This window comes from Abrus precatorius, unplaced genomic scaffold (genome assembly GCF_003935025.1).
Source record: "Abrus precatorius isolate BTA unplaced genomic scaffold, Abrus_2018 Scaffold2, whole genome shotgun sequence".
In the NCBI taxonomy this organism is placed as follows: Eukaryota; Viridiplantae; Streptophyta; class Magnoliopsida; order Fabales; family Fabaceae; genus Abrus; species Abrus precatorius.
The window spans coordinates 33,284,483-33,311,317 of record NW_020874362.1 but is presented as its reverse complement, the minus strand read 5'-3'; the positions used below and the strand labels follow the sequence as shown (position 1 = coordinate 33,311,317).

The 26,835-nt window shown below is 26.8% G+C and overlaps 1 protein-coding gene across 1 annotated transcript; it reads right to left on the bottom strand.

The window, feature by feature from the left end:
• Positions 1-663: 663 nt before the first annotated feature.
• Positions 664-24,454, bottom strand: LOC113859873. The gene is made up of 3 exons (XM_027492540.1): positions 24,368-24,454; positions 23,871-24,080; positions 664-876 (listed from the first exon to the last, which is right to left on the bottom strand). Exons 1-3 carry the CDS (start codon positions 24,452-24,454, stop codon positions 664-666), a joined length of 510 nt encoding a protein of 169 aa, XP_027348341.1.
• Positions 24,455-26,835: the final 2,381 nt, after the last annotated feature.

Genomic DNA, 26,835 nt, shown 5'->3' with positions numbered 1-26,835 from the left:
ATATGCATGTAATTGAGTGTATTGTTTGTCTATCAAATGAATTTGAATGTCGAGGTCATTTATTCACCAAATTTTGTGAATGTCGATTACCATGGTATCGAATTTGCAATATGTATTTGTATACGTGCACATGTATATACATACTTGTTTTAATATTAATAATTATTTTTATAACTATAATTTTAAAAGAAAAATAATATTTTCTTAATTGGAATAGATGTATTGTATTTCAAAATAATATTTATTATTTTATTAAATTTTATTGTGCATTTTTTTTATGATAGATGGGGTCAAAAATACTCAAACAACAAGGACAAAATTAACTAGTCTTTTTAAGAACCAAAAACCCAAAGCATCTCTACTTACAAAAGGCCACAACAAAGAGAGGGTCTTATAAAAAAAAGAAAAAGGCGAACAGTCCTCTAAACTAATCTTAACTAATCTATTTGCACTTTGGTTAGCCTTTTTAGGAGAGAAACTAATCTTAATATAACTGATACTCTTTAGTAACAATCTAATACTATTAATCAACGGGAACAATAAATGATTACAATCCTGTACATTCAAAATCAGAGACACAAGTTTTTTATAATCATTTTTTATTCATATTAACTCAAAACTTTGTTGGAGAACAAGTTTGATCCCCCAAAAGAAACTTCATAACTAAGCAGTTAGGGGAGAACAAGGTTCTAAACTACTTTGAAATTCAATCACAAAATCTCCTTTAGCATCTTTGATTAAGCCTCCACATCCAGCATCAAGCCCAGATTTTGAGACAGATCCATCCACATTCAGCTTAAATTGCCTTGCAGGGGGAAGGTACCACCTGATCTGGTTATGAGGATTCAAATAATTAGAATCAACTTTGCATTTAACCTGCCACAAAATGAAAAATAACTAAAATCACAAAGAATATTATTGATTAACACATTAGGCATGACAACAAAATTTTGAAAAATCTCATAGTTTCTATTATTCCACAGATGCCATATAATAACCCAAAAACACATATTCCAGGAGGGAAAATTATTATGGTTAGCTTTAGATAAATTAAACTTTAGCCAATCAGAAAGCTCTAAGCTAAAGAGACAAACCCAATTAGTAGGTAAAATAAAATATTTTTAGACATGCTCACCAAATCAACAATCTCTTAAGACATGGGGGATAGATTCAAGAGCATTGTTACACCTTGAGCATATAGCAGAATCAGACATACCTCTCCTAAACCTTTCAAAGTTTGTAAAGAGCCTACCTTGTGCCATTTTCCAAAGAAAAATAACAGTTTTAGAGGGACCTTCCCAATTACAAACGAGCTAAAAGGTAATGTTGTCATCTCCAACATTATGGGGAGCAGCAGACAAAAATTTATATGCAGATTTGACTGAAAAAAGTCCATTACTAGACAAACTCCAGTAAAACAAATCATACCCCTTTGAGACATTGGGATGATTAATTTTATCCATGCACTCACAGATAGACTCATATCAGGCAACATTTTCCTAATTATACCCCAATTTCAGTTACAATGGGAAGAAAAATAAAAAAACAGGACCATCAAAACTATCAGCAGAAATATGATGTAATGCATAGTAAGATAAAGGTAGGAGATTGGGAATATACCTATCCTTCCAAAATTTGGTATATAAGTCATCCTTAATGATCTAGCCTAGCCCTTTAAAGAAATTATCCCAAACAGATATCAAACTCTTCCAGAGGTAAGAGGGATTGTGATAGTTACTTAATTTAGGATTTTTTTCCACTAGAAAATTTGTATTTATTAGTAATCACTTGAGCCCACAGGTCGTAGGGAAATGACATCATTCTCCACCAGAGTTTCATTAAGAAAACTTTGTTCAGGAGGTGAATATCCCTGAAACCAAGCCCCACCCTCATACTTCGGCCTACAAATTTTTTCCTAACTAGCAAGATGACATTTACGACCACCCAAGGAACCCCAAATGAATTTCTTATAGATCTTGTTCACCTCATTGCATACAGAAACAAGAAGCAAGACAGATTGCATAATGTAAGAAGGGATAGTCAAGAGACTAGATTGAGCTACTGTGACTCTAGCAGCAAGAGATAAAGAGTTCGTCTTTCAAATAGAGAGTTTTTTTCCTAATTTTATCTATTAAAAAACCAAACTCATTCTTAGCTAGTTTATGGTGACAGATGGGTATCCCAAGATATTTTCCAACTTTATTGGATTGATTAATTCCAAGGATATCACTAATTTTCTTAGCAACCTGAGGATCAGTATTCTTAGAACTAAATAAGGAGGATTTAACAATATTAATACTAAACATTAAGTAGAATAGAACTCATTAAGTATATAATTGATAACATGAGAATTAGCTATATCAGCCTTGGCTAACAAAAGGATATCATCAACAAAGAAAAGGTGAGAAATCATAAGTCCTAAACTACTAAAAGCAAAAAGAGACCATTCCTTGTTAAAAAATTTGTCCTGAATTAAGTCTGCTAACTTTTCAATACATAAAATAAAAATATAAGAGGATATAATATCTCTTTGTCTAATATCCCTAGCAGGCTTAAAATTTCTAGTTCTGGATCCATTCCAGTTAATATACATTAAGGAGTAAGATATACATTGATAAATGAGATAAGAAAACTCCGTTTTCAGCCTTATTTTTTGAAGGGTATCTTTAATAAAAGGCCAATGCAGCCTATTATATGTCTTCTCAAGATCAAGTTTAATAATTATATAGCCACCTTTACCTTTTAACCTATTAAACGAATGTAAAAGTTCTTAAAGAATAAAAGAATTGTCAATTCCTTGCCTGTCAGGAATGAAACTAATTTGGCAAGGAGAAATAAGATAAGGGAGGGACTCCCTAATCCTATTAACAATTAATTTTGTGATGATCTTATAACTAACATTACATAAAGAGATAGGTCTAAAATTTCTAATAGATTCAGGGTTTTCAGACTTAAGAATAAGGTTAATAGTTGTTTCATTCACCTCAATAATTTTATGAGGATTATTAAAAATATCTAACACAAACTTATGAATGAAAGGGGCAAAAAACTCCCATTGATTTTTAAAAAAGAGAGCATGAAGACCATTTGGCCCAGAAGATTTAAAGTTTCCTATGCTAAATAAAGAATTTTTAATTTCATTTAAAGTTAAGTTAGAGTACAACCTATTTTTATTAGATTCCCTAAGAGGTGAAAAACAAGTAATAGTGGTAAGGTTCACAATTTTAGAATTATTGACAGAATAGAATTGTTCAAAAAAATTAAGGGCAATCTGTTTAAGCTTTTGAGGTTCATATTCCTAATTGTTCATATCATTTTTTAAGGCCTCAATTGAGTTTTTATGTCTACGAATTAAGACTGCTTTGTGAAAGAATTTATTATTCCTATACCCAAATTTAATCCAATTTGTTTTGTATTGATGGTAACAAAAAGTTTCTTCTTGATCCAAAAGGTTCTGATATTTTGTCCAAAGAGTTATCATTAAATTAGATAGAAAAAGATTATTATTATAACCTAATTTGCAAGAAATACCTTTAATTCTGTTTAGCATTTTTTTTCCTATTGAGAATATTACCAAAGGAGGATTTATTCCATTTAGATATGTTATTTTGAAAATGAGTAATATTATTATTCCAAGGTTGAGACAAAACCCAATAATTCCTAACCTAATCATCAAAGTCACTATGAGAAATCTAAGGTGCAAAGAATTTGAAAAGTTTTTTACTTCTATGTTCATTAACCCCTCTGATTCTCAGCCAGATGACAACATGATCATACTTAAGAATAGATAAAGGATCAGACTTAGAAATAAGTAAATGGATTAGAGAACTATTGAGATATAGAATTCTTCAAGGATCATTAACCAAAATTTAATTTATTGTACATTTTAATATTAAAGTAATAGTTTTATTTAATAATTTATAAATAAAGACATATTAAAATGTTTATTTAACCAAAAATTAAGAAATATTGAATCTAAATATATTACTTGCTAAGTTCCTCAAAAATTGGAAGACGTTGTATTCTTTCTTTAAGTTAAGAGTATGATTTTTTTAATATTTTAAAAATTAAATAATATTTATTTATTTTTAAATAAATTACTAACTCTATTATGTAAAAAAATATATAATATTCTCTCATTCTAAAGAACACCATAAAATTATTTATATATAATATCTATTAAATATGTATATAAATCCAAATGATTTATTGTAAGTATTAACAAGTGTTTTAATTATTATCTCAACTTTATTGTGATCATACGTCTAGACATATAATTTAAATTACGATGGCATATCCTTAAACTTATAAGTTATAACGTTTCATGCGTAAGAAATTATAAATGTCCCTATTGAATTAATATCTATAAAAATTAACTACATTTGATAATAATTTTTCCTTCAAATATAATTGAGCTTCAAGATAATTATTTAAATTAATTTTATAAGTATATAAATAATATCATAGTACTAAATTTATTTATAGTATACTTATATAAATGGATAGAGATATGTATATTACGATTAATTTTTTAAAAACTTAATTATATTTTTGTCTTTACACTTAACACTTTTTAATTGAGTTAAATGTTGCATTTAAAATTGTTTTTGACTTTCACATCAACTACGGCATGTTAAAATATTTTATTTAACCAAAACGAGTAATGAATACAACTATATAAATATTCATTAACTACGTGCACAAATACCAACATTATTACCTGCTTTGCCGCGAATATAAGTATATATATAGGTGTTTTTCAAAAAGTAGGCGTCTACACATGTTGTCATGTTCTAATTATACTTATCCCAACCCTACTGTCATCCAATTTCTAGATATAGAATTTAACTAATATATTATCAAATCTATCATTTCATTCATTTTCTTTCTATTTAGTAAAATTTGTCATTATCTATACTTTACTCTTGTTGATTGATTTACACATTAATAAACAATTCCAATACTAAATGAAAATTTTGTTTCAATTTTGTATTGTACTATTATCGTTGTAAAAACGAATAACACATGCACAACAATAGTAATTAAATATTGTTTATCTAGTTCTTGCCAAGTACCAAGATTTTTTACTAAGACAATTCAACTAGTGTAAAAGTTCTCTTAATCTTCAATTTTTAAACTATTATGTCACTAAGTTCTTCGTGTTTAACCCAAGTAATCTTTCTCAAAAAGCTTTTTTAGGCTCCTCTCACTTATACAAAGATAATTGTATCTAAGCTTTTTATCCGAAAGAGAAGATGCTTATATTTGTAAAATATGTAAAAGTTATGATGAGAATTTGAAGTTTTTCCGCTTGTATTTGTATTGAATAATCAAGTATATTGAATAAATACGATGTTCAATTGATTATAATATATTTAAATTTATAAAAATGTACACTTAATCAAGCACTGATAAGTTTTCAAGTAATTTTTTTACATATTTTAAGAATATTCTAATTCTAAAATACATTTCAATACAGTGAAAAAATGTTCAATAATTATTCTTTGAAATATATATTAAGAGGTAAAAAAAACCAGAGACATACATTCAGGATAATGAAATATAAAATTATGAGTCCCTCCAATTTTATTTTATTTGTGTTTTATCTCTCTTTTACAATCCAACTAAATTAGAGAAATATTCTATTTCTATTCAATTTTACTTCATTCAATTTCTTTTCCCATTTCATTTCAACTAAGACGGCAGAACCAATAAATGTCCTTTGTGTCATCTATTTAGGTGATGCAAATTCTATTCTATTTAACACCTTTAGTAAGTCATAAGACGAAAAATATATAGACTTGTTTTCGGTAGAATTTAAGCAATAACAGTTATATTTTTTAAAAAAATTATTTATCATATTTTATAACTTTAATATAATAAAAGTGTTTATTTTTAATAAAAAATATTTCTTCTATATGCATAGACTTATTTTAAGAATAGATTTTATTAAAATCTTAAAAAGTTAAGTCTTATTAATTAGTGCTTTTAAGATACTAATTAAAAAATTAAAAATAAAAATTAATGCATAAATAACAAGTTTTTTCATTTAACAATATTTATAATAAAAAATTTAAATTAAAAACAATTTTAAAAAAATCAATACGAATCATCTTATTTAGTTTTGTTAGATATTAACTAGTTCGACTATTTCTTTATATTTTTTTTTATTTTACCAATTTTTTACATTATCTGAATATTATCTTAATTAATTTCTAATCAAATTAATTTTCAAAACAAAGATGTCACAGGGATAAGGTTGTATGATGTTTGTATTGTTGAAAGAAAATGAATTCGGCCTACTTGGTAGGTTCAAAGTCTCAACCTCAATAATCATGTCAATCTAAATAATCCAGTGTAATAGTAAATAAGAATGCTTTGTTTATGTATTTTTTTAAATAAAAGAATATAAAATAGAAAAATAAAATAAAATATAATAATACTTATCAAGATAATTGGCAAGTTATTCCTTATAATTTTTTTCAATGAATTATAAGAATTGTCTAATATTATTTCTTTTAGGTGTTACAGTTTGCTTAATATAATTTTCTTAGAAACAGATTTTCGACAATTTGTCCAAAAACTGCTTTCATTTTTGCTTAAGCAAAAATACACAGAAAAAAAAATATATTTCCTTCTTTTACGTTCATTTGGCTCTTTCTCTTTCACTTACCTACTTAGCCTCTCTTCCTCTTCTCTATTTTCTTCCTTCTCTCTCATTTTGTTCATTTTTTTCCTCCCCTTTCCTATCTCTTTTCTTTCAACCTTACTCAATTTCCTTCTCTCTCTCTTCATCTAGCTCTCATTTTCTCTCTTCTCTCTTTATCGAGCCATTTTTTCTTCTCTTTCCTTTTTCTTTTTGCTCTTGCTCCCATCTTTCTTTCAACCCCTCTTTATCTCTTTTTCTTTTTATTTTTTTGCTTAAGTATAATTTGCTCAAGCAATTTTTTTTACTTAAACTAAAATTACTTTTTGTTAAATTCGTTTAAAGAATGGGTAACTGCAACTTGGAGTTCTTGCTAAAACTGCAGAAAATTTAGATTTTTTTAATCCTAATAAAGGAAATTAGGAGTATAGCTAGTAGGAGAGTATTTTGATCAATAGAGGTTTTGGCTGTTCCCCCGTAATGGTTTTGAAAATATTCATCATGCAATCAGACAAGAGATGCCTTGTTACTTTTAGAAAACTTTAACTACATGTGCAATGGCACTGGGAAAGGCTCTGCTTTTCAGTTTTTTCTCTGAAGTCTTAATAATCATACACCAGGAATTCTATACAAGACAAGACAACTGTAGAAGGATAACAAGTAACAAGATAACAAATATGCAAACAAAATTTTATTCTCCGCTGCAGATAGAGTAGCAGCTAGATATCTAACTGGTACCAATGTGCTCTTTCATGAAAATTGTTCTCTTGCAGCCAAAATAATATATATTAAGGTTTAATTTACATCAGTTTTAACCAAGGAATAAAAATTTAAATAATAAAAAGTAAAATAAATTTATTTTATAAGTAAAAATTTATTTTTATTTTTCTATTTTTATAATTATTTATTTATTTTCTCTAAAATTTTTAAAAATATTTTTTATAATTTTATCATTATTTTTCTTATAAAAAATTTATCCAAAATGAAGTTACTACTTATTATAGATTTGATAATCAGCTTTACCTAAATTCAATTAATGCATTGACACGGATAATTCAATCTCAGTTTTAAAACTAATAGACTTAAAACTTCCGTGTAGGATTTTAAATCTAACCCTTTTAATACGATAAACTTTATTATTTTATCATGTATAAAAAAATTTAATAATAAATTAATAGATTTAATATTTAATTATAAATTAAGTTTTTTATATAAATTTTGATAGATTTTTTTACATTTAATTCGTTAAATTTTGTAAATCATTAAAAGAAATATTCAAAACCCAAGCTAACATTTTCATGGTAAAATTATATCAATTCAAATTACATGTTAAATAATGGATAAAATTAACTCAACCCAATTCGGGATTACTACTAATATACATGCATGCAGCTATTTCTAGAGAAAAGCTTCAACTTTCGGCAAAAAATTGGATCATATGAAAAGTAATTTAATAACCAAATGAACAGTGCATTCCATTTTGTTAGTTCTTCATCAACTACATTTATAATTATGAAGTCCTTCATGAATTGTACTTCCTATCATAATAAATAGTGTTATATATGATTTTCCAATATAAAATAATTTAACTTTTCATTAAATTCACAAGAGTGAGATAATCTTAATCTCCATCCTCTCCCCACATAGTAAGTGTTTTCTTTATTTATAATACATTTTTTAGAAGCTTTTAAATTGGATGAATATTTTTATTATTATTTATTTAAAGAAAATTTTCACTTTCATTAATTTTTGTAATCAATACTAGACTTTATTTAACTAACATCAAACATAGTGATGTATTTGCAAATTATCATTAAAATATTTTTCTATCAGCCAAACTAATTTTTGATTTAAAAAACTTTTAGTATTGAAAATTTTAAATATCAGTTTTTTTATTTTAATTTATATCTTTACTTGTAATATAATAATTTTTTATCAATTAATTTTCAAAATATTTTAAATTTTTATGTGTTAATATACATTAAAAAATATCAATCAAATACATGGATTAATACGAGATAGTTGTTAGCTAAATAATAAATTTTAGATTATGGGTAAGTTCTTAAATAAATCATGGCAAGAGAAAAAAAATTTAAAAAATTTATTTTATATATAAATTTTAAATTTTACAAAATCTAAATAAAAAATGGTTTTTAAAATAAAAAATGACAATTAATTTGAACTTATAAAAATTTAATTTATTTTATTATTTAATATTTAAATTTTATAAATATTTGTTAAAAAATTTATGGAAAGTGATAGCTATCTTAAATAACGAACAAGGTCCTTTAAATGAAGACCTTACATTCTTTTAGAGTCTCACATTTTAGACCAATTAACTATCTTAACAAATCTTATGCAATCAAGTTATCCCATCCAACTTAAGTACGGTTTATAATGTACGATCATCATAGAAAATAGTAGCCAGCTTGAAGCGTGGAGTGGCTATGGACCGTAACCAAACTTTTTTACTAAAGTTGAAAGGAACTAAACGCTGACCCAAACTCATATCTTTAGATCAATTAGTTATTGACAGTTGCTTGAAATATTTTATTCTAAGAATATTTCTTGTTGCATATTAGTACAACGGTTAATACATGTTTTGAATTATCTAAATGAAGAAGTAAAAATAAGCATTTAACTAATATAATTTAATGCCACTGATAAATAGTTGAGACTCTTAAATATATTGATAAAAATTTAATTTTTTAATATATGTACTATTTAAAAGAAAATAGTCTCAACTATTGGCCTGCAAATTCTTTAGTGCATACAAATTTAATTTTTTAATATATGTACTATTTAAAAAAAAAAAGACAAAACTTGAAATATATCATCTTTTATATGAGTGGTACGAATTATGCACAAAATTAAAATTTTAAACACAAGTTACATTATTTTTTGTACAATTTATGTAAAAAAAATTGCAACTTAAATAAAAGTAAGTCACAAAAATATAGCGTGATTTATACACAAAATTATTTAAATATGACTTGTATGTAATATGAACTCACTTGGTAGATTCAAAGTCCTAAAATAGTATGTTTATTGTTGACAATAAAACTTTCAAATTCTACCTGGTAATTCTCTTACATATAAGCATTGATCATTGGTTCAGTGAATTCATAATTTTGCAATAAAGGCCAGCTCACTCAAAATAGCATGTTTGTAGGTAATCCATTATATTGCCACCTTTAATATGCTAGCTCTCCCGCTAAGGAAATGCCTTTCACTTATCTCTTTACTCTTAGGCTGGAACTAAACCATGCAGCAAGTAATTAATTAAAAAAATTAAGTGTAAGCTTAATTTTGGTCTCTATTAAAGAATACAAAACCTAACACGTTATTATAATTAATGGAGAAGTTGAGTTAAATTAGAGCTTAAATTAATGCTTTCGTCAAAGTCATTAAAATTTTTGAAAATGCCATAATGGGGTTGGTACCAATTGACCAGCAGAGAATGGAAGAAGACCCATGAGGCAAATTTGGTAGGGACAAAGGCCAACACCTAAATGCAAAAGGGGCACTTCTGTGAATTCACTCTCAGTGCGTAAACAAAACAATAGTAACCTCAGTAAGAATGAAAATTGAAAAGGGTGAAAAGGGACACATCTTTATCAGAAACCATCAATTGCGAAGGACCCAAAACCAAGCTACAGCCAGGTCTAACATCCTATGAGGCTCCTAGTTTCTGCCCCTAGTTGGATAACCTGTGTCACCTTTCAGTGCCCAATTGGTTAAAGCCCTGCCCACCCTTTTGTGGAAACCCTCTTACTCCACGCCCCTTTGATGTGCGTGTTTCAACCCTCCAAGGGATTTTAACTTTGTATCGGTGCTTTCCAGGGAATATATTGGATTGGAATGGACACAAGTTACCAGCTCATGTAGCTGGTTATGTACTCCATGATCGATTCTGATAAAAAGGGTGTGACCAATGCGTTAGATTCAATACATACTCATGCCAAAGACTAGCTTTAAACAAATTAAAGTACAACCATCATGGATTGTGATGTTTTGATTCCTATTTATCTTTCAAAGTCTGGATCAGTTTTCTCATATATTATACATAGAACTGGTGTAAAAGGTTCTTAAAAGTCAAATTTCAGCACTCAACATAAAACACCAAAATAACTTTTTCGTTGAACCATTGTTGCACGTTAAAACATATTACACGGGAAAAAAAAGTTATTTGTTATTTTTATTTTTTATTTTTATTCAATTTATTTTTATTTTTATTTCAAATTAGACTTTTTGCTGTAAGACTTACTTGAAATCTTGTTAAAAACTTTATTTTTAAATTAAATAATGTTAACTTTTTTAATTTCCTAAAAATAAGTTATGAAATTCAACAAAATTTTAAAAAAATATTATACATTAATAATACATAAATTTTTAAAAAAATTTCCAATCATTATTAACATATAAAGATTACATGATTTAAAATAAAAGAGGTCTTAAAAAATTATCTATTCAATCTTTAATTTTAGTCAATAAAATTATACAAAATTTGTTATGTTGTTGATGACAATTTAGTGTCTAATAAAAATGTTCAATCAATTTTAATGCTCATTAAAAAAAATAAAAAATAGGATAAAAATTCAAAATAGTGACTAATTTTCACGCTTCTATGAAATTTTCAATAATTATTGAAATAATATTTTTTGATAAGATTTAATGGTGTCATACTAAAAAAACTAACCTGAAACAAAAAAAGAAGACTAAATAAAATAAAATAATTTAAAACTAAAAAAAAGTACTGAATCAAATCACTAACTTTGTCTTTTAAATTAAAAACTCATTTTTTATAAAATAATTATTAAAATTTAATATCAATAACTAAGATTAAAATATAAAAGTTATGTGACATTTTAAAAAGTTACATAACTTTTATCATGACTTTTAAAGTAAAGTTTAGGACAAGAATGAGAGAATAAAATTTTATTTAAAAAATTACAAAGTTTATGATTCAAGAGAATAATCATTCTTGTTTATTTAAAAATAATTGTTTAAAATACTTGTATTTTTTAATAACTTTGTTATGAAAAGTAAGATTAAAAAGTTTAATTATTAATTTATTTTATATTATCTTTAAGATAATATATATTAAGTTTCACATAATTAAAATATCTGTAAGTATATTATCTAAATTTTGATTTTATTTATATTATAAAAAATATATTACCTGATTAAATAAAGTAATGTAATAAAATATATGTTAAATTTTTTTTATAAAATTTTGTAAATTTGATATTTTTTATAAAAATATTTAAACCAACAATTGAATTAGTTAATATTACATTTTATAAAAAGTTATTAAATTATGTAAATATTCAAGTTTAACAATTGTTATTAGTAAATTTTGTTGAAAAATAGACCTATTAAGTAAGATGTAGATTTTGTTTGATAAAATTAAATGATACCTAAACTTATAGTTTATAAACTAATTAAAAACTTATACATTACATTATTTTATGTCTTTAGAAATAGTTACTTGCATATTAAAGTGTATTTTTTTCAAATTTGTGGCCTTTGTATGAAAAAAATAAGAATTTTAGTGTAAGGTATCTTGCTGTAATAAGAAAGAGCGTCTAGGATTAAACATTTCGATGCTCTCTCATTGTAACCAAAATTTTTTCGCTGTAGCTAGAATGATAGACAACAAAGGAGAATTTTATCTTATATTTTTGCTGCAATGAGAGAAGAACTTGCTATAGCAAGAATATTGCGAGTTAAGCGGTACTTAAGGGTCTCTAACCTAGAAAATTGAATCACAATCCAAAATTTTGACATTTGTTCTGTTTTCTTTGATCTCTTACCCTTTCTTCTCATAAATCTTCCTCCAAACTTCAATCTTCTTTCGAATATGCACTTAGAGGTTCAACCATTTAGATCCAAGTAAGTTTTTTGGAGCTTGGTGCTCCAACTTCATTCTTATGTCTCAATGTTATCCGATCTAAAGTTTTATACTTTGTGATACTTAAAGAAACCTAAACCTTCAAGGCGATATGCCCTCTTGGGATGTTGTGCCTCTTCCTCAGATCTCTAAGAAAACTCGATCTGAGAGAACTATTTCCAAGTAAGGGGAGTGATCCTAAACCCTAATTCCTCTTTGGTATTTTGATTTGAAAACACTAAGTCTTTTTTTTTTTTATTAGAACTCTAATATTTTCTTAAAATCTAAAGTGTAGGAATAAGGAGCTGGACATGAAAAACCCAAGATTATTTTTGAAACTATCTAAATATAAATTTGTAATAAAAGCTCTGAAAAGAACCATTTTGGGAACATTAGAATATTACTAATAAACATTGTTCTGAAATAGTTAAGATTACTATTTGACATTTTTGGAATAATAGACATCTTGTGAATATTGGATGATACAAAAACTTTAGGATAAATGACTATATTTACATTGAGAAAGTGAGTATATCAAAATTGTACGATTGAACTGAGTCTGGAGATATCTGACCTTCGACATATTGTATTGATTATGTGATGTGACATCATTTGATAATTCTCTGTGTTAGACTGGTATGATACGATGAGTATGAACATTGTTTGATAGTTGATGTGTGTCCAAAATGGGTGAGTTCATATTATTGATGAAAGTGTTGACTGATTTTGGAAGAATGTGACATGATTGATAAATTATGAGATGCATGATCATAATGCACGAGTCAAAACAGATTGATAGGTGCAATTACGATATAGGTGTCGTAGCACATCGAAAGGTGTATTATAATACATGGATTTATATAAATTATAACACTGAATTATATTTATATGTATATATACCTTTCTTCTATCAAATAAGAGATTTAGTAAGGTGGATACTCACCCTTACTAATATTTTAGATAATGAAAATAAAGAGATAAAAATAGTTAGTCCGTTCTAGAATCATAATTCAGTGGTATTGGAAATAAGACTGCTCTGTAGGAACAATAATAGTTTGAGAAATTGTAATATTTTATCCTAATTATATTTCATGTTGATCAAGTTATGTAAAGAATTTTAAATGTTAGATTTTAGAATTTATAATACTTTGAGAAATTTTATTGTAATGAATAATTTGAAAGTGTTCTTAATGATATTTTAAACTTATATGTATGCGACATGAACCGAATAATTGTTTGATATAATTCAAAATTTTATTTATCACTTTAATGTCTCAAATTTATTTAAATACTTTAGAATCTTATAAAATTTTTATAAGAAGAATGTAAGTTTTACTTTTATTCAATTCTTAAATCTATAAAATAGAACAAAATTTTTCTATTTTTTTCTCTTTTGTTATAAAAATTATTTATTTTTAAATAAGAAATTGATGATGTTACGTAAAGTAGTAAATATCATTCTTTAATATTTACTTGTAAAACAATTTCATGTAAAAATATTTTTTAAATTTTATTTTAGATAATAATTACACACTAATCACTCTAACAAAATAAAGAAATGCTTTTTAATATCTTTAAACTGAGAACATGCATAGCACTTAACATAAGGAGAGATCAAGAATGACTATGAGTTTCATTTTATACACAAAGGTGAGAAACCAACTATGATTTTGACATGATGGTAGTAATGACATTGAGTTTGAGAGAATGAAAAATTGTAAATTAGATTAATGATCATAGTTATGATATTGTTGATGGTGATAAAGAAAGGTTGATTGGTGTTGTAGTTTAAAAGTCAATTACAATAGTGATTTAGACAATGAGAATGTAAAGCGCACTTAAGAATATAAATATTTTAAAATATATTTAACTTTATATAATGACACTTATTATAATAATTTAAATTACTCTTAAAAATGATGTATAAAATCATTTTTTAGTATCATTTCTGATATAGTAATAACTTAAAGCTAAAAGTTTATAATTTATAACTAGTTAAATGTATTCAATGATTAGAAAGTTAGAGTTATTTTGTACAGAGTATAAATTATTTACAAAGTTAAAAGTAAAAAAAATACAAATAATTAAATTCTCATAAATTAAATACTATTTGAAATAACTTTTTAATTTTTTAAATAAGTTATAAGTTTGTATTACCAAACATATTTCAAATAGTAAAAGGTGTAAAGTTCAAAGAATAGTTGAAATAAAATTAAAGTTCAAGATATCTACTTACAAAATTAGTTGAGTTTAATGATCAAATTAATCAAAATTAAAGTTTAGCACACTTAATTATATATAAAAGCGAAGCAAAACTTAGATACAGCACTGTTGATTTTTTTAAATTAAAATTTAAGCTTCACATTTGTAATATGTGTAATAAAAGTTTACATTAAAGTTCAGCATGTTACCAATGTTAAAGATACACACGTATTATTAAGGTAACATTTTAATTTTGATTCAAAAATAGCATCAACCGTATTTATTATATTGTACCTAATTTGAAAAAAAAAACTAATTTGAGAATTAATTAGGATGAAATTATAGAATTTATATTTGCAAATAAGCTAAAGTTTAATGTTTAAATGTTAACTTAATTTTCCAAAAAATATATCATCATATCTTTTAATTTTATCATAATATATAAATAAACGTATTTAAATATTAATAATCACTTATTTTATTTATTGTAAAAAATTTAATTATGTTCTTTTTTGGTCCGCTAATATTTAATTATGTTTATGTTTAAGTTAGTAATTAGTCAAAGATTAAAAAAAAAAAAACAACGAGGTGGAGTGTAAAGTTAGTCTAAATTTGAGTTTGTTATTATCGGGACCGATCACACGGCAGTGAAATGTAGTATTTTAATTTATTTCTTTACCTTCTCCAAGAAAAAGCAGATGATGATCAAAACAGAATAAAATGGGAAATTACCATCCAAAAATGATACTGAACATTTAATTTTCTTCAAACAATGTTTAAAATTTGTTAAAAGTGATAAATATTTTCCAATAACTGAAGACATGTATTTTTATGTCATGCATAGTGAGAGCTTTTTGTTCCTGTATGCTTCATGTATGGAATTAGGCGATAAAATTGTATAATCAATTGCCCAATTTGGGAATAATTGATTCTCTAACTAATTGCAAAAGTCCATTTTGCTAATATCAGCACTAATGAAAGATTCACCACAATAGAAAAGGGTAAGTCTTTCATATTTATGGGGTATGAAGATAGCCAACTGTTAAAGTTCTCTGATTCCATTTATGTAACATTTAGCTAAACAAAAAGGAAAAGGGCTAATCAAAGTTATCTAATTTCATCATTAAATGCTCACACAACAAGTAATCAAAGTAGGAGATAGCTTTAGTGACGTAAATTCCACTAGTGTTTGAACAAAAAGTTCTTGAATGGCAATTAATAATTCGATATAGCCCCAGAAGAAATGAAGAAATTGAGTATAGTACACGGTGTATCTCTCTTTTGCAAGATTAACACAGATTTGGCTTCCTAGCCATTTATTAGTATGCACGCATGATTAGACTCAATATCAATTATGTCAAGCCTATTCTTAGCATAGTGTACTTCTTCGTTTCAATTGTGTCATGCTCAAAATAGAAGAAACTCCTAAAACTAGGTAATATTTTCAGATTGGACATTACTGAACTTTACAAGAAAGAGAAAAATGGTTTTTGAGCATAAATGAAGATTTAATTGAAGCATCAACGTCAAACCTTCAATTCCATTCAAAATCACAATATTCATCAAAACTGTTTAATTTATTATAAAAAAAATATCAGATATATACCTATTATATACATCTAAAACATACTACCACCACATGCACCAAGTAAAACTTGGTCTATGAGTTACCATCCCAACATGTGATGAACACCCCAAAGGCTTCTTGTGTGCATGCCAAATCGCCCTCAATCATGATAACACTTTCATTGAGTCTTGCCCAAAGTTAGCTATACATTCCAAATACATACACCCTCCCCAGTTGGCCCACCAACACAATCAATGCAAAGCTGCAAGCGGCATGATCCTACAATACATCACACACCCAACCCCCACTATACTCAAAAACTTGTACCTGTTCCTGTTTATTCATTAAAATTAAAATTTTATTTGAATAAAAAAATATATTTAATAGTATTATAATATAATATAATTTTATTTGTAAATAACATTAACAGCACTTAAATTTTTGTCTCATTTTCTCTTCAATTCCTCTCCCCGGCAACCAATAAGTCACCACCCTCTCTACTATAGGTCATGTAGACTCCTTCATTTTCTTACCCAAACAAGAATGTGTGCCCCTCCATTACCCTCCACCGGCCAAAGCTTGTTCCACAAAAAAAGAGTTTAGTTTCCAACCCAAATGAAGGCCCACAAGCAGAGCCCGGGCCCAGTGGGCACTTTATGACATTACTGGCAACCCAGGGAATCGCAGAGAGCGTGTAATGCACGGTGGATGTGCAGAGTGAGAAATGAATGGGAGGTGAAAAAGTGAATAGGGAGAAGGAAAAGGATGGGAGAGTAAAAGGAAAGAGGTTATGGATAGCAGTAGGGGCAGAAACCCTCGACTTTCACGCGGGTGCTGCCTCTGTCTTTCTCAGCCTTTCATCGTACTTTGATAATCTCAATCTCAAATTCTCAATTTCAATTTCAATTTCAATCAATCGTCTTCCCTGCACCCCTCCAACGGTACTACCTTCTTCCATTTAGTTGTACAACAACATACGTATTCCAGAAATTGTTATTTCTTCTGGTAAAATAAATAGAATTTTTTATTCCTCGTCAACGTGCTTTGTTTGACTCAAACAGTACAAATACAGTGAAAATTAATTATATTCTTATTATCTAGTTGAGAATGATAAAAATATATATCATGTGATTCATTCAATAGTTTTTTCCTTAAAATTTTGGAAGGAAAATTTATCATTCATGTTAATTTTACTCAATTTAACTTAGTGCGTGTTTGAATTACTTTTGTACGAAGAAAATAATAATCTATTTTAAAAGTTTATCTCACAAAGTTATATATATAACACAACAAGTTAAAGAAAACATATTTAGATTGTGATTTTGATAGTATAATACTCAAACATTGTAATTTTCTTTTATGATAACAAATTATTTGTTCACATGTCTTTGTACAATAAAAAAATTATTTTGTAAAATGAAAAATTATTTTCTTATTTTTCTCTTTTGATTTAAACAAGACATTAAAGATAAAGAATTAATATTAAAGATGTAAAGGGGTCCACCTAACATGAATATCTGATTATCAATCAATCTAAAAATAATTTTACTATTAATCTTGAAAACACAATTAAATTAATTTAAGTCACAATTTATTTTATGAATTAGATAAGTAGGCACACTAGAATTTTGCTGAAAAAACGAAATTGTTTTTATCTAACCACAAATATTAAATCACATATCCAAAAAGTTTATTCCATGTAGGGAAAACATTATGATAATATTAGATAGTTAAGTTTCTATTGACTCAATTTAAAAAAAAAACATTCTTTTATATTCTAAAATTAAAGTTATTTGATAATGTAAATGATAATTTTGATACAAGTTTTAAAAAACCGTTATTCGTATTTAAATTAAACATGAGAAAATTATAGATAGAAAAAAGTTTAATGATATGAATTTATTTCACAAAATAACTCAGTAAATATAAAATGTTTTATTAGTTACCTTTGATTTTTTTAATTTATTTTGTTTTCTTTTTTAAGTTATAATTGATTATTACCACTTCAGATAATTTGATGTAAGCAATTAATACTTATAAAACAATCTCACTCTTTCTTATTAAAATTAATTTGTTTGTTAATTTATTTTTCTCTATGATATTAATTTAAACTTATTTTTACATTTTTAGAATTATCTTTGAATTATTAATTACTTTAAAATTTGTATGTTTGTTTTATAAAACATAAACATTAATTCAATTATCTATACTCTTAAATAAATGTTTGTATTAATCTCTAAATACGTTTTTTGTATTACACGAAAATCTCCTTTAAAAAAAATTAAAATTATTTATACAAGCCATTAAAATTTATGTATACGTATAAAAAAAATCCTAAAATTATATTTAAAAAGTATATCCCAAAAATCTATCAATATAACGTATTGAATGTCAAATGATGTCTGTATAATTGTTTCTCTATTATAAAATAATGTAATCTTATGTCAATTTAAGATGTTTTTATAAAATTTTTATATTACTCATTTCTGAGTTTATATATAATTATTTTAATTATATTATTTATAATTGATTTTATATAAAAAATGATTGTATTTTTACAAATTTAGAGGCTAAATTGAATGCATTTATAATTTAATGAACTAGAATAATTAAATTTTTATAAATTTGAATATTAAAATGATAATTTGAGTGATTAAAAAAATTGATTGTGTCTCTTGGTGGGCGTCCACGTGTCATCTATGATCTCTAGGGTGCTTTATGATAGGTTGAGAGTGTTGCCAAAAGGAGCTAGACTGGTCTTTGTCCCTCATCAGAGCCTGTCGACTACAGCCAAGTGGCCCTTTTGATTAAAGCATCTCAGACGCACCTCTTCTCTTCTACCATGGAATCCTATTTTTTTCACCAAAATTAATAGACCCAAAAAACAAAGAACACCACAAATTTTAAACATATTTTTGCTTCTCTACATTAAAGTATCACTGAATGTTTATAATTTAAGAATATTTAACAAATATTCTTATAAATGAACCAGTTAAGTTATAAAGCAAATCTTTTAGATCCTGTTAACAAGTGTTTTAAGTACATTAATTAAAAACTTAATTTTTTAAATTACATTTAAATGTATTAAAAATAATGATACAAATGTATTAATGATATTTTTAATTATTTCTCCATCTATTTTTCTCTTAAAAAATAATGTACACTTCTTAAAAAAATTATTAGTTACATAAATTATTGTGATGAAATTATTTTCTTTGACTATATTATTCTTATTAAAAGAGTTAAAATTTACTTATAAAATTATTTGAATGTGTTTAAATATATTGAAACATTTATTTATTCTACAATATATCAACAACAAAATTTACCATGTAAGAAATTAATGACACAAGATTAGAGACTAAACGATCAATACATTAATTTTAATAATATTTAGTTAATAAAAAAATCAAATATAGGATTTAGAATTATAATCATAATATAATAAAAATATATTGTAGAAAGTAAAATTATATAAAAAACAGTAAAATAAATTTAAAATATCTCTCTCTCTCTCTCTCTCTATATATATATATATATATATCATAGCATAATTCTATAAAATGTAAATATACAGTCCGATTTTAATATCATTGGTAGAAATATTTTGCATTTAGTATTATTTTAATTACTATTAATTTTTAATCTTACCTTGTGCATTAAATTTTCATTTTCAATTCATATACAATGAAAAATTATTGAGATTATGAGTTATAAAAATTAATAAGAGTTAGTTCTTGTTTGCGTAAACTTTTAATTTTTTTTATGAAAATAACTTATACTTCTCTATTTTAAAAATTTTTTTGACAAGCTTTTTATTTAATTTTTATAAAATTTCAATTTTTTTTAAGTTTATCAAAAGAAGTTTTATTTATTATTTAAGTTTTTCTATAAATTTATTCAAACAGGCATTAAAATTTATGGAAAAAGGATGGAGTTATTAATAAAAATAAAAATAGAATTGGTACAAGAATTGAGGGAGAAAAGTATATAGAAGTTATTTTTAAAAGATAAAATTATGAAAACTATGTAATAATGTTGATGTGACTAATTATATTGATAAATGTTAGTTAAATTGTTAATGTGATAGCACTACATCCTGTGTTTTAGAATTTATGCATTATAAATGGATCGGTACTCCTTTCTAATCCGAAAAATAGAACACACAAGTTTTTCGTTTTTTTTTTGGTCAAGTTTTAAATATAACACAAAACACTACCCACAAAAATCCATTTATTATTACCCAAAAAATTATTAAGCATTGGGATAATTTTTATTTGTTTATTGATAGTATATGTTAATGTTTTTTTTTCTGGGTTTATTTTATATAGTATATGTTGATGTTCTATACTATCATTTTGGGTCCAGCAGTGAAGTTTTTATAACTTGTGTTGTTCAAGGTCCAAAATAAAGGAGGTAAAAAGGCTGTAAAACTTTAAAAACGTGCTAAGCTTATAAAACATTGAAGGTCTTCAAAAAAGCTACAAGGCCCATGATGGGGCATGCAGGGCTGCAATGGCTATAAGGGCCTACAATTTTGTGGTCGATAGGGCCTGCTTATAAAGGCTAATAAATATGGTCTTTCAATCTGCACTGGCATGACAAAAAAAAATAAAAATGGCTGGACCATAAAAAACCAGCAATACTTTCATTTTTAGTGTTTTTGCAATCAAATAGAGTTTTAAAAACTTGAAGATGACATTAATTTCTGAGATTGCAAATTCAATTTTTTTTTATATTAAACGGGGTGAAAAGTCTAAAAACTAAAACAAGATTAACTAATTATTCTAGGAAAGCTAAAACTGTAACTATCCTCTTTATTAATAGGAATAAGTTATGGAGGAGGATTTCTAAATAAACCTTCTCCTTAGAAATATTATAGGCTTAGTTAACTAAGAAATCATCACACTTGTTGAGTTCGTTAAATATAAGATACAAAATGACAATTCTAAACGAATATATTAAAGATCTAATTTCCTTTATTAAAAGAAAAAAATCTAAACCAAACCAGAATATTGGAATGAACTAGATTTATAGATAGTTTAAAATATAATTCAATCAAAACTTTATCTATTCTAAGATTTTTAACAATGAAAATACCAAGATAAAGGCCTCAAAGTTCCACAACTAGAGTTGAGTAGAATCCAAGTTTTTTAGTGAAAGTAGCACAAAAACGTCCTTGATTATCTCTTATTAGTCTCCATCAGTGACTGACTTTTTCACAATGTAGACCAAAACATCAATGTTGAGTTTAAACAAATATTCTAGTCCATTAGAGATTCTTGCTTATAGGTCCTGTGCAACAAAGATGCAATCAAATACTCATCAGAATTAATGTAATTTATGTAGTTTTGAATTTCAAACAAAATATTATTCATGTCAAAACTTTTCTAATTAAAAACCACTTCTATGTTTCCATAACAAACAAAGAATTAAAGCAAAATAACTGTTTCAATTATATCAATTCCATTAGAACTCTTCACAGACAGGTAATAACAATTCTAGTAAGAAAGACCATAACTAAAAAAATGACACTAATTACAGTGAATAACAAAATAACTCCATTATTTAGAGCAAGTATAAGAGGTTGCAAAACTTTTATTTCTTTTCTCATTTTTAGTTAATAACCTTCCATGCGCCACTTTCCCAAAAAAAAAAATGTTTTAATTCTGAAAGTCCATTCCAATTCTAAACTGCATTAAACAAAACAGGTCTACAGTTATCATCTTAATCAAATTTAATAATTAAAGTATAAGTAGATTTAAGAGAAAACATGTCATTACTAGAAGCAAACCAACTTTCTGTATTACATTATTTATAAGCAATCTAATATGATTAGAAACAAGAAATTTTGGTCCAATCCCATGAATTTTGAAAAACAAACTAGATAATATTGAGATTTTTTTTTCAGCTTCTAAAATAGGAGAATGGGTCAAATTAGCCAAACATTTAATACTAGACATCCAATGATCAATCCAAAATTTAATTAGCCCATTCTCATCCATCCATAAAAGAGTTTATTTTTAAGAGAATCTCAATTGTTGAGGAAATTTATTATCGAATACTATAAATAGATTTTGAATTATGTAAACTAGGGCAGTCACCTGTATCAAAATTATATTTTGCTAAAAGGACTTCAATTAATTAATCATACTTCAACCTAACCTAAACATGTATGCTAAATTTACTTGATGGACATTTCTAAAACCTAAACTCCTCTTAACTTTTTGTTGACAAACAATTCTCTAAAAAACCAAATGACATTTTTTATTAGTGTGGATGAAACATCATATAGCTTTAGCTAAGGTAACTCTTCTAATAAAGAAAATGGAATGAACCTTCCAATTATAAAGTGTTAATTTTCTAATTTTATCAATCAAGGCAGAATCTTGGAATTTCTACTAAAAACAAGAGTTCCTAAGAATAAAAATGAATAGACCATGTTATTCCCAAATTTTTTTGGCTAACTGAAATTTTTAAATTAACATAAGAATTATTAAAGAAAAATATTGATGATTTTTCTTTATAATATGTAGTCCAGACGTAGCAAAACATATCTATTACATTATTAATTAACATATCTATTACATCATTAATTAAGCTAGTTTGATTAATTGAAGTCCCAACCACTAACATTAAATCATCTCCATAAAACATATTTGAGATACTAGGACCTTCTTATCAAAACAGAAAGGGTGTCATTACCTACAATACTTACTATTCAATTTTATTATTTGAATATCAAATAATTGATACCATATTTAATATTATATATAATTATTTTTATTATGTTTGTTTCTTTAAATTAAAGAAATGAAAAATATTATTTCATTTTATTTTTAATAAATAAACATCTTCCTTCTTACTCATGGGTCATGCCTTACCCTATGACAATCATGTAATATGTATTTATTTTAAAATGTCTCATGCGTTGAGTTGACTTTGATTTGTAAGTTGATCAGCAAAGACCATAAATTTAAATTTAAAATAAGTGATTCATTTATTTACAAATTTATGTAGGTTGATTTGTATAATTTACAGATTTAAAGAGTTGAGCTTGCAAATTTGTGAGTCAATATGTCAAATTGCAAAAATAAGAAATTTATTTTTTATATTTTATTAAAAAAACATTTTAACTATTTTTAATTATTGTAGAATAAAAAATAAATATAGGTAAACAAATTTAATAATTATTAAACACATATTTTTTTTTTTTTTGCTATAAATGGGGACTAAAAGCCCAATAAAGAAACACTAGGACCTAACAGCACAGAATCGAGAGGCATCCAGACAAAGAAAAGGCAATAAAGGGGTAAGGGGTTGATCTAACAACTACAAGGACTACAACATTTAGCTCCAAATTTTGCAAGCCAATCCGCACATTGATTGACTTCTCTACAAGCAAAGTTAAATTTAACAATAGGAACTTGTTTTAATAGGGATCTAATATCAGAGATTAGAGAAAATAAAAGATGTGACTTGGAAGGAACATTCAAAATAAGACGGAGAGCATCCTTAGAATCTCCTTCAAACCAAATACACTGAATTTTCTTTTTAATAACCAGGGTAACCCCCCAAAAAATAGCCCACAATTCAGCAACTAAGGGAGTGCAAGGGGGAGTGCTGCCATGAAACCCAGCAATAAAGGACCCTTTATCGTTTAAAATTAAGCCTCCAAAGCCAGCCAACCCTTTATCTGCATTCACCGATCCATCTACATTAATCTTCAAGTGACCATGACTGGGAGGAATCCATTTTACTCTACCTTGCTGCTGCACAGACCCAAAACTAGAATTAGTGTTGCGATTATACCAGTAGTTAAAATAAGTAAACTCCCAAATAATTCTCTGCACTAACTGATTGGGAGAAATAGATAAATTCTGGAAAATAAAGGAGTTTTTATCCTTCCAAATATGCCAAGTTACAAAGCCAAAAAGCCTATTCCAGTCAGGAAATTTATTATGATATCTATTAGATAAATTGCTATACTTATCCATTGATTAAAACTGCAACTAAAGAAAACAACCCAGTTATTAGAAAAAATAAAATGACTCCAAACCTTTCTAGCATGAAAATAGTCTCGAAGAACATGAACAATGGACTCAGGAGCTTCACCACACCTACGACAATCAAGAGAATCAGCCATATTCCTATCAAATCTCTCTAGATTTGTTAATAGTTTACCATGCCCTATTTTCCACAGAAAAAGATTGATTTTTGGAGGCCCTTTCCACTTCCAAATCAAGTCAAACACCTTGATACAAGGAATATTATTTATCAATGGTTCCAACAAAAAGGAATAAGCAGATTTAAGAGAAAAGTCTCCATTACTATTTAAACTCCAGAAGAATAAATCATGACCCCCGACTATAGAAGGAGAGTTCATCCTACTAATTAAAAGATTTATAGGAATGGGTAAATAGTCTTTGAATTTGTCCCACTGCCAAACACCTTGGGATGAGAAAAGAGCAGCATGATTACTTAAATTAGCTTCTGGAACAGGCGATAAAGATACCTTAGCTAGAGATTGGTGATTGGAAAGTCAGATATCAATCCAAAATTTAATGGTGGAGCCATCCCTAAGAGTCTATCCCAGCCCTTTTGAGAAAATAGACCAGACAGAGGCCATCCCTCTCCACAAATGGGACGCCTTTTGGGGGGAACTAATACAAGGGGAATGTCCCAAAACAAACCGATATTTGCTCCTTATAACCTGGGCCCAAAGGTCATTAGGAGAGTTAATTAACCTCTAACAGAGTTTGAAAAAGTAAGCTTTATTAAGGAGTCTAATATCCTTAAAGCCTAGACCACCAAGACTCTTAGGTTTACAAATCTTCTTCCAACTAATCAAATGACAATTCTTTTTACTTAGAGATCCCTATATAAAATTCCTACAAATATTATTAATTTCCTCACAGACTGAAACAGGGAGAACCAGAGCTTGCATTATATAGTTAGGGACACTCATAAGGCACGACTGGGCAAGAGATACCCTGCCTGCCATAGACAGAGAGTTTACTTTCCAAGAGATGAGTTTTTCCCTGATCTTATCAATGAGATGGGAGAAGTCTTTCCTATTAGGTTTATAATGGTTGACAAGAATTTCAAGATAAATTCCAAATTGAGTCTGAGTTTTAATTTTAAACTTATCATAAATGGCACTAAAAAGAACAGGATCCGTATTTTTAGAGAAAAATATAGATGATTTATTAAAATTAACACTGAGTCTAGAAGCAGAGCCAAAAGAACTTAAGACATGTTAAATAACTTCAGCCTGCTGGGGGTCTGCTTTAGCAATAAGAATGATATCATTAGCAAAGAATAGATGAGATAATATAGGCCTTGTTCCACTAAAAGAAAAAGGAGTCCAGTCCCTATTATTGACTTTATCTTGAATTAAGTAGGCCAGCCGTTCAAGACATAAAACAAAAAGGTAGGGAGAAAGAGGATCTCCCTGCCTGATCCCTTTAGAAGGCCTAAAAACTTTGGAGGGTTTGTTATTCCAGTTTAGGTACATAGAAGAAGATGAAATACATTCATAAATGAGATTAGACAGAGAATTATCAAGTCCAGCCTTAGTGAGAGTATCCAAAATGAAATTCCACCGAATCTTATCATAAGCTTTTTCTAAATCCAATTTCAATAACATAAAACCAGAGCTGCAATTAAGTTTATTAAAAGAATGCAGAAGTTCTTGAAGGATAAGAGAATTGTCTATCCCTTACCTGCCCGGAACAAAACTTGTTTGATTTTTAGAAATTAGCAAAGGCATAGAATCCCTTAATCTGTTAGCTATGATCTTAGTGATGATTTTATAACTAACATTACAAAGAGAAATTGGTCTAAAATTAGATACATATTCAGGGCAATCATTTTTAGGAATAAGAGTTATAGCCGTATTATTAACATCAACTATATGATGAGGATTATTAAAAATATCCATTACAAAATCAGAAATAAAAGGAGTAAGATGATGCCATTGATTTTTAAAAAACAAAGCATGTAGACCATCAGGTCCAGGAGATTTGAAATTTTCTATGCTAAATAAAGCAGTTTTAATCTCTTGGGTAGAAACAGGAGCTTGACATCTAGTCTTATCCATCTCCCTGAGAGGTGTAAAAGAGGATGTACTATCAAGATGAAAGTCAGAGGGGTGAGGGTCATGATACAGAGTTTGAAAATATTGGATTACTAACAATTCAAGCTTAATAAGATTATATTCCCACCTGTGATTGTTATCTTTTAGGGCTTCTATAATATTTTTATGCCTACAAATCTGAGCAGCTTTATGAAAAAGCCTAGTATTTCTGTACTCAAGGTTGAGCCAGTTCACTTTATGGTGATGAAACCAGTAACATTCCTCTTGGTCAAGGATTAAACAATATTCCTGCCATAGAGAATCCATTAGGTTGGAGAGATATGGATTATTCCCAGCAGCCAGTTGCCGAGAAATACCTTCCATGCGACTGAAAATACTACGTTTTCTTTTAAAAATATTACCAAAGATATTTTGGTTCCAATCAGAAA